Consider the following 16,392-nt stretch of genomic DNA (forward strand, 5'->3'; position numbering starts at 1 on the left):
AGAGAAGCTATTAAAAGCAAGACAATGCACCCTGCAAGGAGTGGGCTGGGGAGACACCTCACTCGTGGCTGCAGCCACAGAACGGGGAGTTCTTTCCAGATGAGGTGAACCTTTCCGTCCCACGACTTGGGGGAAACCTCCCCGTGGACGGCCTCCGCCTGTTCCCTCCTCCTTGCCAGGCCTGGGGAGCATCTCAGCCAGCCACACCTGGGCCGTGGATGGTCGGCTTCCCCTGCAGCCAGCGGAGCAGGTGGCTGGCCGCACAGCCATGCCTGGCTCTCCCGCTATTCGGTCAACAAACACCCACCAGACTCAGGAGTGTAGCTCTGGAGCCACACCACGGTTGTCCATATTCGCACGGTCTACTGCTTACGATCTCGTGACCTTGGGGCTGTGTGCCTCAGTTTCCTCACCAGCCGTAGGCCGGTTTATAGGAGGCTTCACCTGAGAGTTACGGGAGGCTCACACAGAGTTGTGTGTGGCAGGCTTGGGAGGGCCCGCCAGAGTTGCTTTGAGGTAGACATGAGATAGGGCCACAGAGCAGGGACCACCCGTTCTAGATGTCTCGCCAAGCCCTGAGGAGGACACACAGGCCTCTATTTTCCTAGTCTGGTGGGAAGATGACTCATGACCAGTAAACAAAACAGACGAGACAAGCCGGCCCTCTGTCATTCACTCAACGAGCATTTTTGAGGCAGGCCATAGGCCAGGCCTCTCTCCCAGTGCTGAGGACATAGCCAGGCAGTAAAGCCAGAGCCCTGGCCTGGGGGAGCTGACGTTTTGAGGGAAGGTGGGGCAGGCAGACGAGACACAAGTGAATCTGGACTTCAATCAAACAGTGCCGTAGAGACTGCACAGCATTGGGCGAAACCTCACTGGGATGGGGGCAGCGGGGGAGGGGGGTGTTGGACCATGCCGCAGCTCAGGGAAACACATTACAGAGAGGGTTATGGCAGAATGTCAGAGAATAATGCTGAAGTAGGGTGAGGTGACACACCTGTCACGCCAGCACTTGAGAGACTGAGAATCAGGAGTTCAAGGCCAGCCCGAACTACATAGTGAGACTCTGTCTCAACCTCCCCTAAATCGTGGGATGACATTTAAAGAAGTCAGCCACAGAAATGTGGGGACAAGTGTTCCAGACAAGGGCTGGAGTTGGGCACAGGGTAGGACAGAGGGAGCTACAATCAGACAGGGGGCAGGCCAGGGCCTGAGAGGCCATAGTGGTGGCCTTCTGTGACTTCTTCCATACTTGGTGGCTTAAAGGACAAGCTTCTGCCTCACAATCTAGGCCCTGGACCACCCTGAGATGCCCGCAGCTGTGGCTGCTGTCATCCTTCAGGTTGGCTCTTAGCAGGGGGTCGCTCCAAAGGCTTGGCTGAATGTCCTTCCTCCTACCTGCTGGCCTTCCAGGGTGAGTGGTCCCATGCCGTTGTCTGCAGGGTCCCACTATGAGGATGGAGACACCAAGATGGGTGGCCAGGGGCCTCTGCAGACTGCGATGGTGGTCAGACCTTATTGTTGAAGGAAGGGGGCACCCCTGCAGGGGAATATTTGGTTGAATTGGGTTGTTGAGTGGTGGCTATCCTGGCACAATGACTGTGTTATTAAGCACCTACTGTGTACCCAGCACCCTTGGCCCTGGCCTCTTCTTCCTCAAAGGAAAGCAGGGCTGCTGGACAGGAGAGGGAAGCATGTCTTTAAAAGAGGCTAGAGCAGGGGTGACTCTGGTCAGTGGAGGCTGAGGTGGCTGGAGAGAGAGAGAGAAGCTCCCTAAGGCAAGCCTCAAGCCAGAGAGGATACGGGGAACCTAGGCAGGGGCCGTGAGTATGTCCACAGGGCAGCTACATAAAGTCCAAAGCTGTGGGTCGCCAGGCTGCCTACTGGGGCCAAGAAGAGCTTCTAGAGGAACCATACGGGATTCAGACTCATCTTGAAGGTGAATGTGACCCAAGGCAGGGGCATGAGCGTGGAGTCTTGGGATGACCTGATGTCTCAAGAAGGCTGGTCATGCTAAGAGACCTCAGGGGAGGGACGGAACATCCAGGGTTCTGTAGAGCCCCTGGGAAGGAGGATGCATAGGGCAGGTATGGGGACTTGAGGGGTCTTTGGAAGATGGTTGCAGCTGGGGGAGTCAGTGTGTTCAAGAGAGAAGGAAGAGAGGCTCTGTTGCCAGGCCTACCTGCATCCCCTCTGCCATCCCTACCTCACATAATCCGTGAGGGCCTTCTCTTGTTCACTCTCTGGCCACTGAGTTTTGCTTGTGTCCTCCACCCTCCAGCTATGGCTAGGCTCACGAAACTGCCAAGCAAAGAAAAATCTTTGGCTTTTGTTATTGCTTTGAAATGGGGTTTTGCTATGTAACCCAGGCTGACCTCGAACTCACAGCACTGCTCCTGCCTCAGCCTCCTAAGAGCTAGGATATCAGGCAAGTGGCACCACCACACGTGGCCGAGCAGAGGGAGGTTTGAGGGGGTGTTTCTCACAGCAATTGAGGAGGTGGGTAAGAAGAGTGTGGCTAAGTGGCTGGGGTTCAAATCCCACCTCTGCCATTTGCTGGCTGGGCAGCCTGGGGCATGCTGCATAGCCTCTCTGTGCCACGTTTTCTGCTGGATGAAATTATCACCGTGAGGGGGTGTGAAGGTTCAGTGAGCTAATGCCCACAGTGAAGCAAGTGCTCCATGTATACTGCTCGATCGCGGTCATAGGCGGCCCGATAAGCTTACAAGTCCATTTGGGGCACGAATGGAAATGACATGGGCTCTGCATGCAGCAAGTGAAGAGACACACGAGTGCCCATCCGAGCTGCCCGAGTCCTGGCGCAGATGCCCAGCTCAGGCAGTGCTAGCTGGTGGCCTCCTGGCAGAAACACCTGCGGGGTCTATCTGTGAGGGGAGCCTCTGAGAGGAGGGTCCGGAGTGCTTCGGAGCGTCCAGGGCTCAGAGGTGCCCAGGGCCACCTGGACACCTTCTCTTTGCTTTGATTCTGTTTCCTTTCGGCCTCCCCCCGCCCCACTCACATGCTGGCAAGTCCCAGCTCCAGCTGAGGGCCTCTATTTTGGGGAGTTCTCTTGGATAATTTAGTGGGCGGAAGCTCCCCACCCACCCCCCTCAGGGCACCCCCTCAGCAAAGGGGAGTGCTCCACAGAAGTGAAAAACAGTGGGTGGTTCAGTTCAAAAGGACAAAATATTTCTTGCTCTGGCAGTGAGAAAGGAAAGAAACTGTCTGAGGAACTCAAGTGGAGCTTTGGAGGGGACCTAGCTCTGCGGCTCATGAGGGCACGTTGGGTGACTCAGCTGTCAGGCCCAGGCTCCAGCCTGGTAGTATTAATTGGGCTTTAAAAAGGGAAAAACGCTTAACTCTGACAAAGAGCGAGGGCCATAAAAAACGTGGCTAATGCTGATTCCCCCGAGTTCCAGAAGGCGTCCCCCAACTCCAGCAGCTCCAGGCACCTGTGGAGATGGGGACTCGCCTCCAAGGCCTGAGCTTGGGTGGGACCCGAGTCTAAAATTATCCCCGATAATGAGTCCACCAGAGGAGGCCCAGAATGCTGGTTTCCTGCCTTGCTGCTGGCCACGGAGGCGGAGGTTCCCAGGGAGGCCTCGGGAGGCAGGGGCTGCAGAGCCAAGAACATGGGTTCGCAGCTGCCAGAGTTGGGGTCACCTTGGGGCCAGCTGTGTGAACATGGGCTTTTGGAGTATGGATGTGCTCATCTGTAAGTGGGGCTCACGATACCACGGTCAGTGGGGATAATAAAGGAGATAGATTTTTTTTTCTTTTTTAAGGGCTTTGGATGGGTGTGGTGGCCCGCACCTGTAATTTCAGTTCTCAAGGAGGTGGAGACTTGAGGATTCTAAGTTTGAAGCCAGCCTGGGCTAGGAAGACTCTGTCTTAAAAAGTCAAAGACAATAAATAAAAATAAAAGGGACGAGAGTGGGCAAGATGGCTCAGCGAGCAAAGGCGCTTTGCCGTCACACCTTACCAACCCGGAACTCAGGTGATGGAGGGAGAGAACCGACTTCCACAGGTTGACCTCTGACTTCTGCAGGCGTGCCATGGCCCATGCACACTGGCACACACACACGAATTAGTAAACGTAGTAAAAAATAAAATGAATAAGATTAAGAAGTGAGGATGGCGCCTGCTGCACGCCAGGCAAGAGGTCCAGCCTCTGGCTAGGGACCCGGTCTCCCCAGAGGCTCTTTAGCTAGCTGGCCTGGCCTCGTCTCAGGAAGAGTGGCCTAGAGGTGACATAGAAAGACAGCCAGACAAGCCCAGTCTCCGCTTAGTCACCACGCACGCCTTGACCGTGGGAAGGCTTTGTTATTTTTTAAAGCTATGTATTTTTGGCGTCTATTATACACCTGACTGTCCTCAGCATGTCCATTAAACACGTTCGTTTGACTCTTAGCTCAGTCTGGGTGGTGAGCCTTGCCAGTGCCTCCACTATACAGGGTGGGAATGTGATGACAAGGCAACCCAGCTGCATGTGACCTTTTAGCTCGTCTGAGCCATGCTGCCCAAGAGAACTTTCTGGAAGACTGGACCGGGCTGATGCTCTGCTGTCGGATGCAGGAGACCATCAGCCACCCGTTTGTATGCTCCTTTGATGTGGCTCGTGCCACCGAAGGGCCGACTCTGGCATGCTATTGAATCATTAGTTACTTTCATCTCGGCCACGCGTGGCTGGCGGCCGCCATGTTGGTCCAGGCAGGACAGGATGCTCCTTCCTAGCGCACAGGAGAGGTGTGAATGGGGATTTAGAGCTGCCCTTCATCTAAGACCTGGAACACAGCAGCCACTGATTTAGGGGAGGCGTTCACGCAGGGTGTGGTACCTATCTGTGGCAGCTATGCCTGGTGACAAACAAAAAGAAGCGCGCTCTCATCCACGCCCGCGATGGCCAGTGGGTCCCAACCTGCTTGGGACCTTGTCTACCTTAAACCCAAAAGGCTGGGAACCCTAGGCTGGGTGGCCCGTTCCTGTCTCGGGTGATGGGGATGGAGGCCTCAGGAACGGGGCCTTTTCAACAGCTCTGCTGAGCAGGTCCCCATGCACTGTCTGTACAGTTGTGCCTGCTGACTAAAGCAGCAGCTGCCTTTGTGCCTTTTCAAACCATCTGGAAAGTGGGCGCTCGCAGAGGGGCTGAGAGCTGCTTCGGGGCTCCAAGGAGTGGTTTAATTGGAAGGCAGCACAACTTCCTCACCTTGAATATTTTTTTGGAGGTGAGGCACGTGGAGAAACGTGGATTGTTTTGGGGGCTGGTACACGGTTACCTAGGCTAACTCTAGAGAGAGTTCCCTGTGTGGGAGAGAGGTGGGGTCTTGGTGGTCACTTTGGGAGCTGTCTGGGGTTGGAGGAGCCGCTGTGAGAGATACATGGAAAACAAAGAGTCCCCCTCCCCCCCCCCCTGGGTAGACTCAGCCCTTCCGCCACCCCCCCCCCCCAACAGTATCTCTTGGAGTTCAAGTCTCTTGTGGGAGGGGGTGGTGAGTCACTAGCTTTGGGTGCTCCCACGTTTGTTATCAGAGCCCACAACAGTATTTCACACGTGCCTGTCAAAGCTGCCCTGTCTTTGAGCCCATGGTCCCTGCAGGTGGAGAAGCAGAACAGCCAAAGCCTAGCCCAGCCGTTCTGTGGGCTGCCGTCCTCCCAGTCGTGGCCCACAGGTGGGAGCCACCTGTGCCATCCCACGCACCTCTTCCCGAGGCTGCGGAGGTCCTGCCACCCCCCCCCCCCCCATTTTCCTGTTTACGCACGGCACGCGTAAACACACGCGTTGCCTGGTTTCGGCGACTCTTTTTCGGCCTTATTGCTGGACCCTCCGAGTAATGCTGGAAACCTTGGATTTTCTAAATGAATCTAAAAATAAACTCTTTGAGGAAAAAAAAAAATCTTGGACAGTTGGCACAGGCGCCGTTATTTATTTCTTTTCCTTCGCCTTCCTGCTCCTCTTCATCCCTGAACACTCAAGGATCTGGGCAGGCAGAGGCCCTGAGGGGCCTAAGGAGGCACCCCTGGGCAAGCGTCCAAGGGCTCCTGGACAACCTGGGTGGGGGGTGCTAGCTGAAAGCCTGGGCAGCTTTCTCCGGGGGGCAGCCTCTCGGGAAAGCGGGGTGTCAGGAGGCTGAATCGGGGCAGGGCTGCAGCGGGGAGGCGGTGGCTGTCGGGCGAGCTTGCACGCAGCTCCTGCAGGGCCTGGCGGGCCGCGCCCCCACCCCTGCGCGCCTCCCTCTCCCCGACTTTCTCCCTGCCCCGAACAATCAGGGACTTGTGCTTGGCGGCCGAAGGAGCCACGGAGCTGGCTGGCCGCGGAGGAGGCGACGTCATGGATTCCTGAGTGTGAAGTTTTCAGGAAAGCCCTTAGTTTTGGAGATGGAAGGGATCCAGGGGTTTCCATGGCGCTGGGTAAACAGGAGGAAACAGTGAGGGAATCCCGTTATTTTACTGCATTGAAAGCCTATAAACACGGAGCGCGGGGAAGGAAGTCGCCTTGCCGCTGGAGTAAAGCGACCCGCGAAGCGCCGCAGCAGCCTGGAGCCCGGGGGAGCCGGAGCCCGGAGCACGGCAGCGGGAGCACGGAGAGCCGGCGCAGGAGCCTAGGAGCGGGAGCACGGCGAGCGAGAGCCCCGGAGCGGAGCCTGGGCGCTGCAGCCTCTGCGCCGCCGCTCCGCCGGATCGCAGCACCCGCTCCCCAGCCCGCTGAGCCCGGCCCCTCCAGATGCAGCGCCCCGCATTGCGCAGGCCGGGCCCCCGCCAGCCCCTCCGCGCCATGGGGTCTGCGGACCGAGGTAACCGCGCCGCCCTCCGCGTCCCCTGCCCACATCCCTGCCCGCATCCCTGCCCGCATCCTCGCATCGCAGCCCGGCTCTGCTACCCAACCCCCTCCCCCCCGTGGGCCACCCGACGCTGTCCTCGCTCGCAGGTAGAGATGCTTAGATGCGGTCAAACAGGGGCGCACGCTCGCATCCTGGCCGCGGGGGGTGACTCGAGGAAGCGTCTCCAGGCGGGATTCCCTGGGTAGGTAGGTGGGACACCAGGAGGGGGTCTTGCTGCTAACCGCTGGCTGCTTCTCTTCCTCCCATCGTCCTTGTCATCATTATTATTTAGCTTTTTTTTTTTTTTTTTTTTTTTTTTTTTTTGACATTTTGCTATTTACTAATACAGAGACCTCACTTTCCAGCAGTCACTTCAACAGATGCTCTGGGCCATTCAAGCAATTTAAGCCATTTTCTTTCCCCCTTTTTTGGGAATGTGTCTGAGGGCTCTTCCAGCTCCCCCACCCCAATTTGCTCTGCCGAAGGGATCAGGGGCGCCCCGCTGTCCCCGTTTCTGCTCCATCTTCTCCCTTTTAGATGTAACCGTGAAGCCATTCACTTTGGTTCTAGTGTGTGTGGGGGGAGTTAATGCGTGAGAATACGATATGAAATCTTAGCCCATCTGGTTGGGATTGTGAGGGGTTTGGTCTGGGGAGTCAGGAGTCAGGTCTTTAAAGTGGAGGCTGTTGGATGGCTTTCTGTGCAGCCAGCCTGTGTGCAGGGACAGGGGCGCCGCCAAATGGGCAGGGCTCAAGGGTTAAGCGGAATACATCCGCGTGGGAGGAGCTAGCCTCGCGTCATAAAATCCGAGTTGAATGTAGGTTTTGTGCTCTGCGTGGTGAGCTGCGGTCCTGGGGGGCGCGGTGGGGCGGAGGCAAAGGACAGTTTGGGCCTGTAAGTTTGAGGTTTGGGGGCTCCTGCTGAAAACCAGATCCAAGCCCCACCCCCTTTAGGTAAAAGGTGGGTTTAGCCACTTCCAACCTCAGCTTAGTTTTTAGTGGAGCGGGACTTTTGAAAGCCAGATCCTGTCAGCGCTTGGGACCTTTTAGGGGGTACCAGCTTAACCTGTCCTCTGCCAGTGGTTAAGTGGCAGTGGTGCAATGACATAATGACGAGAGGAAAAAAAAAACGTGCTAATATTATGTCAGGTGACAGCGCGGTGCTCCCAGGCAGCCGACGCATATGGGAAGGTCTTGGAGAGGTTTTTGTTCTTTTTGTTTGTTTGTTTTTTAACTGCTGACCAAACCAAAGACATGGGTGCTCCGACGGTGGGGGTGGGGGACAGACAGATGCCAGATTTAGTTCCATAAGGGAGGAGGAGAGGGACACAGCAAGAACGCCGAGGAGAAGCCTGGCTTTTATTTTGTGCCTGACTGGCCGCTGGGTCCTTCTGCTCTGGGCTGAGAACTCTGCTTCTCTGCTAAGGTCTGGAAGGAACCGTACCTCGACCCCCCCACCCCACAGTTCTTGTTCAAGTGTGCACAAACAGCAGGCTGGTATATTCAGGGCACAGGATGCCAGGTTGATCCTGGCAAAGATGACACAGCAATAAGGCATACAGACAACAGCTCCGGGCATCACAGGCAGCTGGCTTGGGCTAGGCCAATCGCTGTGCCCTGCGTAGGGGTCCCCAGAGAAAACAACCAGGCCATCGTTTAACTCAACTGCTTGCTGGATGAGATCTCCAGAGTCCCAGGGAGCATGCTGACGGGCATGCCCTAAGCAAAGGATAGAAATATTTGTGTGGCAACAGCAAACTTGCTGTGCAGAATTGGTCTGAAGCCCCAGTGTGAAAGATGTGCTCAGTGTTATCTGAAAGGCGATGGAAAGTATTTTAGGAGTGAGCAAACTTGAGATGAGCTTTGCTCCCGCCCAGGCCCCGGTTCCCCGGCTTCTGCATCGATTAGGATTTCTGCACGGCCATATCGCAGCTGTGGGGTATGGGGGAAATAACTTAACCTCTCTCTGTGCCTTAATGTCCTCCTCTGTAAAATGCAGCCTCTAGGAAGGCCTCTGTCACGGCGTGGTTGTAGGGGGTCAGCAAACCCCCAAGAGGGTGTCTTTCTCATCATGGGTGCTCTGTAAATGCTAGCTGCAACTCCCACCACGTTAAAGATAGAAACATTAAAGCCGGTAAGTGGGGTTGTATGGAAACTGGACATCGGTGAACATTCTTTGAGTATGTGTTCTTTAGGTCATGCCCTGCCCCTTCCCTTTGAAACCGAGTCTCATGTAGCCCAGGCTAGCTTCAAATTCATTTTGTAACCGAGGATGTCCTTGAACATCTGATCTTCTGCCTCTACCTCCAGAGTGCTGGGGTTACAGAGATGAGCTGCTATGCCCCTGGATAGGGGGTACTAGAGACTGAACTCAGGCAGTCTCTTCACTGACTGAACCACCTCCGCAGTCCCCTAGAGCTCTTAAGGTATTTAAAAAAATAAAATCTGCTGGAACTTTAAAATGACACAGATTGGGTTAAGCTGACTTCAAAAGCCTCAATTTCCTCATTTGCAAAAAAAAAAAAAAAAAAAAAAAAAAAAAAGAATAATGACAGCATAGCCTTCATAGGGTTGTCGCTTGCGTCACACGAAACCATGCATATACAAGACTTAGCTCTGTGTCACATGCGGTGAGCACATACCCCGGGCTGGTGTCTGATGGCTGAGGACAGCAAGAGCAGCTTTGCCAAACGTCACAGCACGAGGAGAGGCGTAGGGCCTGGCCCTGGATGAGCCACCGCTGCTGCTCCCTGTCGGCTTTGTGTTGACTCAGCGTTGTCTGGGGCTGTCTGCCTTGGACTTACCGAGTCTCCTCCTTCTCACAGAGACGGTATTTGATGTGTATGGCATTCTCCTCTCCACAGAGGAGGGCAGCAAGACAGAGAAGGCCAAGGCTTACCCAGTAAGGATGTGACAGAGTCAATTTGAACCGCAGGCTCAGCCATCTTGGATACTTGCTGACATCATCCTAACTTCTGAATGTCATTGACACACACATAACCTAGACCTTGGCTCTAGACCCTTTCTTCCACCCTAAGATGTTCTCTAACACATCTTGGAAGGGAAGGAGAGATACAGGAGAGAAAGAAGAAGGCATGATCATGGTTGTCAGAGTCAGAGAAACTGAGGCAGACAGAGAAGGTGCAGTGCCTAGCTTTGCCTCAGCTCAGGACAAGAAAAGGACATTTCCACTGCCATGAGAGTAAGGTGGCCAGCAAAGAGGCTCAGCACAGAGGGCTGCCAAGGCCCCTCCCTGGCTAGTACTTCCATAACACCCCAGGCAACTCAGCCTGCAGGGAGCCTCCTAAGTGCCCATGTTTCCCCACAGCTCAAGGCTTTAGAAGGAAGCTCTCCTGTGAAGATGGGAGTTTTTTGAAGCTGGTTTTTTTTTTTTTTTTTTGTCTGTTTTGTTTTGTTTTTAAATCATGGCTGTAAGCGCCTGAAAGGCAGGGCCAAGCCTCTTATTCTGTGACTCTTTATGGGATCCCAGGAGCAATTTATGATCCCCCAGAAATCAACAGCCTGAGTGCTGGCCACAGGGTCCAGTCCACTTCTGCTACTTAGGAGAGGCTGTGACCTTGGGCAAGGAACCTCCCCCTTTCCTGTGCCTCAGTTTCCCTGTGGATAAGAGAGTACTAGTGAGTTTGAGCTGAGCACTATCTAGAGCAGCTGCCCTGGAGAGATAGCTCAGTGTGTAAAGAGCTTGCTGTTCCAGGCTTGGATTCCTAGCTCTCAGTCACCAAAAAGCAGGGGATAGAGATGCGCGCCTGTGAGCCCAGTGTTGTGGAGGCAGATGTATCCTGCCCAGCCAATCTAGACGAAACCATCAGCTCCAGGTTCAGTGAGAGACTGTCTCAAGAAAAAGGAAGGTGGAGAGTGACCCAAGAAGACACTTGATGGCACTCACATGCACACACATGGGCTAGTAGTATACCAACACACACACACACACACACACCACACTCACATACTCACAGATCCTATAGCAGCTGACCTGTCCATTTCCTGTTAAGTAAGCTGGACATGGACCCTGTGGGCAAGAGTTTGCTCTTGTGCTCTGGGGCAGTGCATGTCTGCCTGCACATGTGTGTACACATCCCATGTTTGTGCACACACAAACATGCATGCGCTTGTACATGCGGATGCATGCATGTTTGTGTGTGTGTGTGTGTGTGTATGTGTGTGTGTATAGTTAGCTAGGCCGGCTCCTTGTGGCTACTGTAACTCGTCATCACACAATGCTGTTTGACGGGAGGATGCTCCTTCTGCACTGTGCTAAGGATCAGAAGTCTGGGTTGGGGCTGGCAGGCCACGTTCTCTGGAGGCTCAGCGTCGACCTTGTCTGTGTCTTCTCGTGACTCAGGCACTCCTGGCTTCTGTGGCCCGTGGCTGCATCCTTTTGCTCTGTCTCCGTTTCCCCGTGGCCTTTATGGATTGGTGCTTGCCCTTCCAAGGGTCCAGCCTCAGGACTAGACCCCTCGGGTCCTGCATGGTCTCATCTTCACCTGTTCACATCTGCAAAGGACCTCTTCTCAGTGAGTCCTGACTCCGAGGCCTCTGGAGTGAAGACTCCAGCTTTGGGAGCTCCCTCTGTTCATTCAGCAGCAGCAGCAGGCTGTTCATTCAGCCTTGACACCTCCTCTTCCCCAGCGAGGTGGGCTTTTGTTCAATTCTGAAGGGAGGAGGCTCTGCCTGCAGGTTTTCAGAGAGGAACATTCCCGGTGAGAGGAACACTGCCCACAGGCTCCCGAGCAGGCAGTCTGTGGCCAGGCTGAAGGCCAGCAACAGGGCAGAGAGGAAGGCGATGGAAGCTGAGCTCGTAGATGTGTGCCAGGACAGGGCGTGAAGGATCTAGGGAGGGGTCTGAGCTTCACTGTCAGGGTCACGGTGAAAATTCACCGGCAGGCTCTGTGGCCTCCTTAACCTCAAAGGCTAGAGGAAAGACTGAAGGAAGAGGCTTGGAACCAGGTCGGAGTGACTGCTGGGGAAGCCCGAGAGAAGCTCGGGCAGGGGACAGAAACCAGTGTGCTCGGATGAGAGAGCCGGGAGTAATGCCTTCCTGCCTATGAGCCAGACTATGCTCTTCAGGGCATTGTGGGGTTCTGTGGGAATACTTTCTATTTTGGTACCAAAGGTACCAAACGTGTGTTTTTGGGTCTAATCAAGACCCAGACTAGACCAACTGGTAGCTTGTGATTGCTGTCATTTTTGCTGTTATTCCCCCGTGTGTGTGTGTGTGTGTGTGTGTGTGTGTGTACATATTACTGTTTGGTGACCTTGGACTTAGTCCCCAGTGCTCAGGACTTTTGGGATGCACCGTTTTATTTTAATTAGTTATTTAAGTTTTTGAAACAAGACCTTGATGTGCATTCTTGACTGGCCTGGGAGTGTAGGCATGGGTGGCCATGCCTGGTTTGTTTTATTGTTTAAATTTAAGCTATTACCTCCTAACCACCAAAGGAGCTGCCAGGGTCCTTCCTGAAGGATTACACATATTTTTGTGGCAAACCCCAGGAGTCTTTCTGCCCGCTCTGGATGACCTGTGTCAACCCTTAGCCTGAGTTGAAGTGTTGGTATCAACTCTGGACAGGGCTGGGAGAAGAGCAGCTGGGGTGCGGAAGGCCGGGATGTTTGTATTTTCAGCTCACACAGAGACTGCCGAGAATCTGAAAGAGGCCATAGCCATGAGGGGTCTTCACATGTCAAGTAGGTGACAGCAGAGGTGAAGGCTGCTGGCTGCCCGAAAGGAGAGGGCAGTGGTGATAGTGCTGGCAGACACAGCTCACAGAGTACCCACCTCGCTTGCAAGAGGCCCTGGACCAGTTCCAGGGACAGCATAAAACTGGCATCAGACCCTTTCTCAGGATTGATCTTCTAGCCATTAGGGACACAAGGACATGCCTCCAATTCCAGTACTCTAGAGGCAGAGACAGGAGAACCAGGAGTTCAGGGCTTTCCTTGACCACATAGCAAGTTCAAGGCCATCCTGGGCTACATAATACCTTGTCTCCAAAAAAGAAAATACAACAAAAACTTAAGAAAGTAGGGGAGTGGGGAGATGCTGTACGCCTCATTTTTTGGGAAGGGAACAGCAGCACTCCAAGGTTGAGGTCTTTGGCTCAGCACCTGTTCCCATCACCACCTGACTTCAAAAGATTGTTGGGTATAATCCCAGCTTGGGGGAGCTGAGGCAGGAGGATGGCGAGTTCCAGGCTAGTCTGAGCCACAGAAGAAGACCCCGTCTCACAAATACAGTGGCTGGGAAGTGGCTCAGTGGTACAGAGTTGCCTGGGGTGTGCTTGGCCTGTGCTGGAGCCCCAGCACCGAGAAAAGGAAACACTTATGTTCCCAGTGCCTAGGAGACTGTTCCTGAGAATGGCTTTGCCAGAGTGTGGGGCAGGTCAGTCACAGATTGCAGCAAGAAACCCAGTCACCAAGACGAGCCACAGTCAATGAGATATTTTAAAAACAAAAACAGATACCGAAATCTTACAACAGCCTGTACAAATTATAACAATTTCGAATAAAGGCAGCTTGTTTGTATCCCTTTTCCCTCAGAGTCCAGTTCATCTCCGAATGGACTGACATCTTTAACTCCCGGGAGTTTGTTTGTCACAGGAGCTTTTTGTTTTGTATACATCTTGGTTTCAATAAACAAGGCATGAAATGCAGTATAAGGGTGGTAAGATGGCTCTCCAGGTTAAGAGTGCTTGCAGCCAAGCCTGCGGACCTGAGTTCAATTCCTGGAACCCACATGGTAGATGGGGAGAGCTGACTCAGCAAAGTTGTCCTCTGACCTCCACATGTGTCACAGCGTGTGTGCACACACTAAATAATCATAAAAGAATATAGTTTGCAGCACTAGGGATTTGTCACTTTCTGCATTTTGTTCTTTTGAGGGTATTGGCCTAGCAGTGTACCTTTAGATAAAACTTATTAGGTAACCCAAGCTGGCATCAAACTTGTAGCAACCCCCCTGACTTACTTCTGGAGTGGTGGGATTATGGGTGTTCGTCAGCCTGCCTGGTAATTTTGATCCTTTTCCCCCAGAACTCAGCCAGATGTTGGTAGCAAAAGGCCTCTGTCAAAGAGTCACACCATTAGCATCTAGAGTAGCAACAAATCCCAGAGTGCGCTGAAATTGGGGAATGGTCACTTCTGGGATCCAGTAGAGAGGGTTCCGATGTTTCCTATTGGAGTTACAGTGCCCAGCTTCTGCCCTTTGCAGTCAGTGGTCATGGAGGCCGTTGTCAGGATGTGAGGTTCGTGGCCAGAATTTATGACATTCCTTAACTGCTGCAGCCAGCATCAGGGCGGCACACAGACAGAAGACTCACAACGTCCTGCGCCGGGATTAGTGAAGATTTAATGATGCAATAGCGGGGCATCGTGCCATGTTCAAGGTCCTTGTAAGTGTGGGGGTGCTGGTGGCCATGCATGTCGGACCCCAGGAAGCTGATGCTGATGGTTACTCTGGTTGGCAGTGAAGGAAACTGAGGCACAGAAAAGGCCAGCGTTCTGTACTCCAGGAAGAGATCAAATGGGACCCAGGCCCTTTGAGTTGAGCTGTTCATATTTATCCCTCAGCACTGGCCCTGGTGAGACATTTGTGTCTCTATCCGTGGGAACCACTGGCCATTTGGAAGATCAGCTTGGAAGTGTGTGTGTGTGTGTGTGTGTCTGTCCCTGGCTCCTTATCTGTACAGTACCTTACTAATGTGTTGTATATTGTTTTTCTCTGTTACTTGTTTCACGGACTCTTTGATGAGCTTAGCAGGACATTTCCCTATACACAGGACACATTCTTCCCTCCTTTAAAAACACCATGTGCATGCAGTGCGTCTCTGGAGCCACCGCATGTTTGTGTAGAAACAGTGACAGGCCACATACCCATGCTTGGGGCTCGGGTGCAAACGTGCAAAGTGACACTGATTTGACAATCTGACGTTGTCACAGATGCCAGTCTACCAGTCCTGTGCCAGCACACCAGCCGAGCAGGGAGTGGCTCTTCTCATATTTCATTTCTGGTCTGTCCCCCAGGGGGAAGCATTGGGCCCATTATCCCAGCCTCATCTTCCCATGTCCCAGCTGTCACTGAAGACTTGAGGATAGAGGCGAAGAACCAGGAAGTTGGTGAAGCTTGACTCTTGCCGGCTCTGGAGATAGCTCAGTCCCTAGAGTGCCTGCCCTGCAAGCATGAGGACTTGAGAGCAACCCCCAAATTAGAAAAAAAATATTCTGGGCCTACTGCTGTATGCTTGCAATCCCAGCTCTAGGGAGGTGTAGAGAGGTGGGCCCCTGGGACTCTACTGGTCCACTAGCCTAGCCTTGCTTGGTAAATTCCAGGCCAGTGAGAGACCCTGCCTCAAAATGAAACAAAACAAAAAGGTGGACCATGTCAGAGGAAGCACTTGAGGCTGCCCACTGGCCTCCACACGTGAGCACACAGGTGGACATGTTCATGCATAAACCCTGAATTTCATGTAAACAATAAAACACATTGTTTCACATAAAACAATAAACATATAAAAATTGAACAGAATTATTTCCTCATGCAATAGTTACGACCTATGTTTAAAAAAGGATTAACTGTCTAAGGTTCAAACTTAAACTGGGTACCTCCTATTTTTATTTGCTGAAATTGGCTACCCGAGGTGTTTAGTTGAAGAAAATGAACACCCTTTGCTCCTGCCCTCCAAGCACTCACATTCAAGTTTAAGAATAAGTAACAGATGGATTAAATAACCGTGCTCAGAAAGGATGCTGCAGGGTCAGGCCTGATCCACAGGCAGAGGCACAAGAGAAGAAGACCGTGGCAGGTCATGGTGCCCAGAGAGCAGGGCAGCCGACCTAGAGCCTGGCTGCTCTGTTTCACTCTGAACTTGACAGGAAGCTGTGGGAGGCTTGCTGTAGGTATGTGTGCATGTATGTATATTTAAAATAGTTTTAATTACATGTGTGTGTCTGTGTGTCTGTGCACCTGTTTGTGTGCACTTGACAGAGAAGGGTGTGAGGTCCCCTAGAGCTGGAGTTACAGACAGTTGTAAGCTGTATGATGCTGGGGGTGCTGGGGACAAAATTCAGGTCCTTGGCAAGAGCAGTATGTACTCTCAACTGCTGAGCTATCTTCCCAGCCCCAGGTATGCGTGTGTTTAAGATTTATGTTTACACGAACAGGTGTTTTGCTTGAATATATGTGCACCAAGTGCTTGCAGTGCCAACAGAGGCCATAAGAGGGCACTAGATTCTCTGGAACTAAAGTCATAGGTGGTTGTGTGGTGCTATGTAGGTGCTGAGAATCAAACTCAGGTCCCCTGCATGAGCAACAATGCTCCTACCCATGGAGCCATCTCTTATCTGTCTACATGCATAGCCACCAACGTAAACTCTTTATCTGTGTATCTATCTATCTATCTATCTATCCATCCAACCATCCACCCAACTACCAATCCATTCATCCAGCTGTCCAAACATCTCTCTGTTCAAATATCCACCTGAACTCCATTCATGTATACACCCACTGTACAAAAGGTGGCCATGGCCTCCACCTTAGTGGATCTCAGGGGTCTTTGGTG

The 16,392-nt window shown here is 53.0% G+C and overlaps 1 protein-coding gene across 5 annotated transcripts in view; it reads left to right on the forward strand.

Moving 5' to 3' along the window:
• The first annotated feature begins 6,417 nt into the window (after window positions 1-6,417).
• Nfatc2 (nuclear factor of activated T cells 2) overlaps window positions 6,418-16,392 on the forward strand; it is a 118,540-nt gene continuing 108,565 nt past the window's right edge. For 3 of the 5 annotated variants that reach the window (XM_060382783.1, XM_060382786.1, XM_060382787.1), the window contains exon 1: window positions 6,418-6,791. In XM_060382783.1, coding sequence (XP_060238766.1) covers window positions 6,722-6,791 — 70 coding nt within the window. In that variant the 5' untranslated portion in view covers window positions 6,418-6,721. Of the gene's footprint in view, window positions 6,792-6,888; window positions 7,021-16,392 lie in introns of those variants that run through there. The other 2 variants (XM_060382785.1, XM_060382784.1) reach the window with 2 other exon arrangements.

The sequence above is a fragment of the Meriones unguiculatus genome, chromosome 4 (genome assembly GCF_030254825.1).
Source record: "Meriones unguiculatus strain TT.TT164.6M chromosome 4, Bangor_MerUng_6.1, whole genome shotgun sequence".
NCBI classification, from domain to species: Eukaryota; Metazoa; Chordata; class Mammalia; order Rodentia; family Muridae; genus Meriones; species Meriones unguiculatus.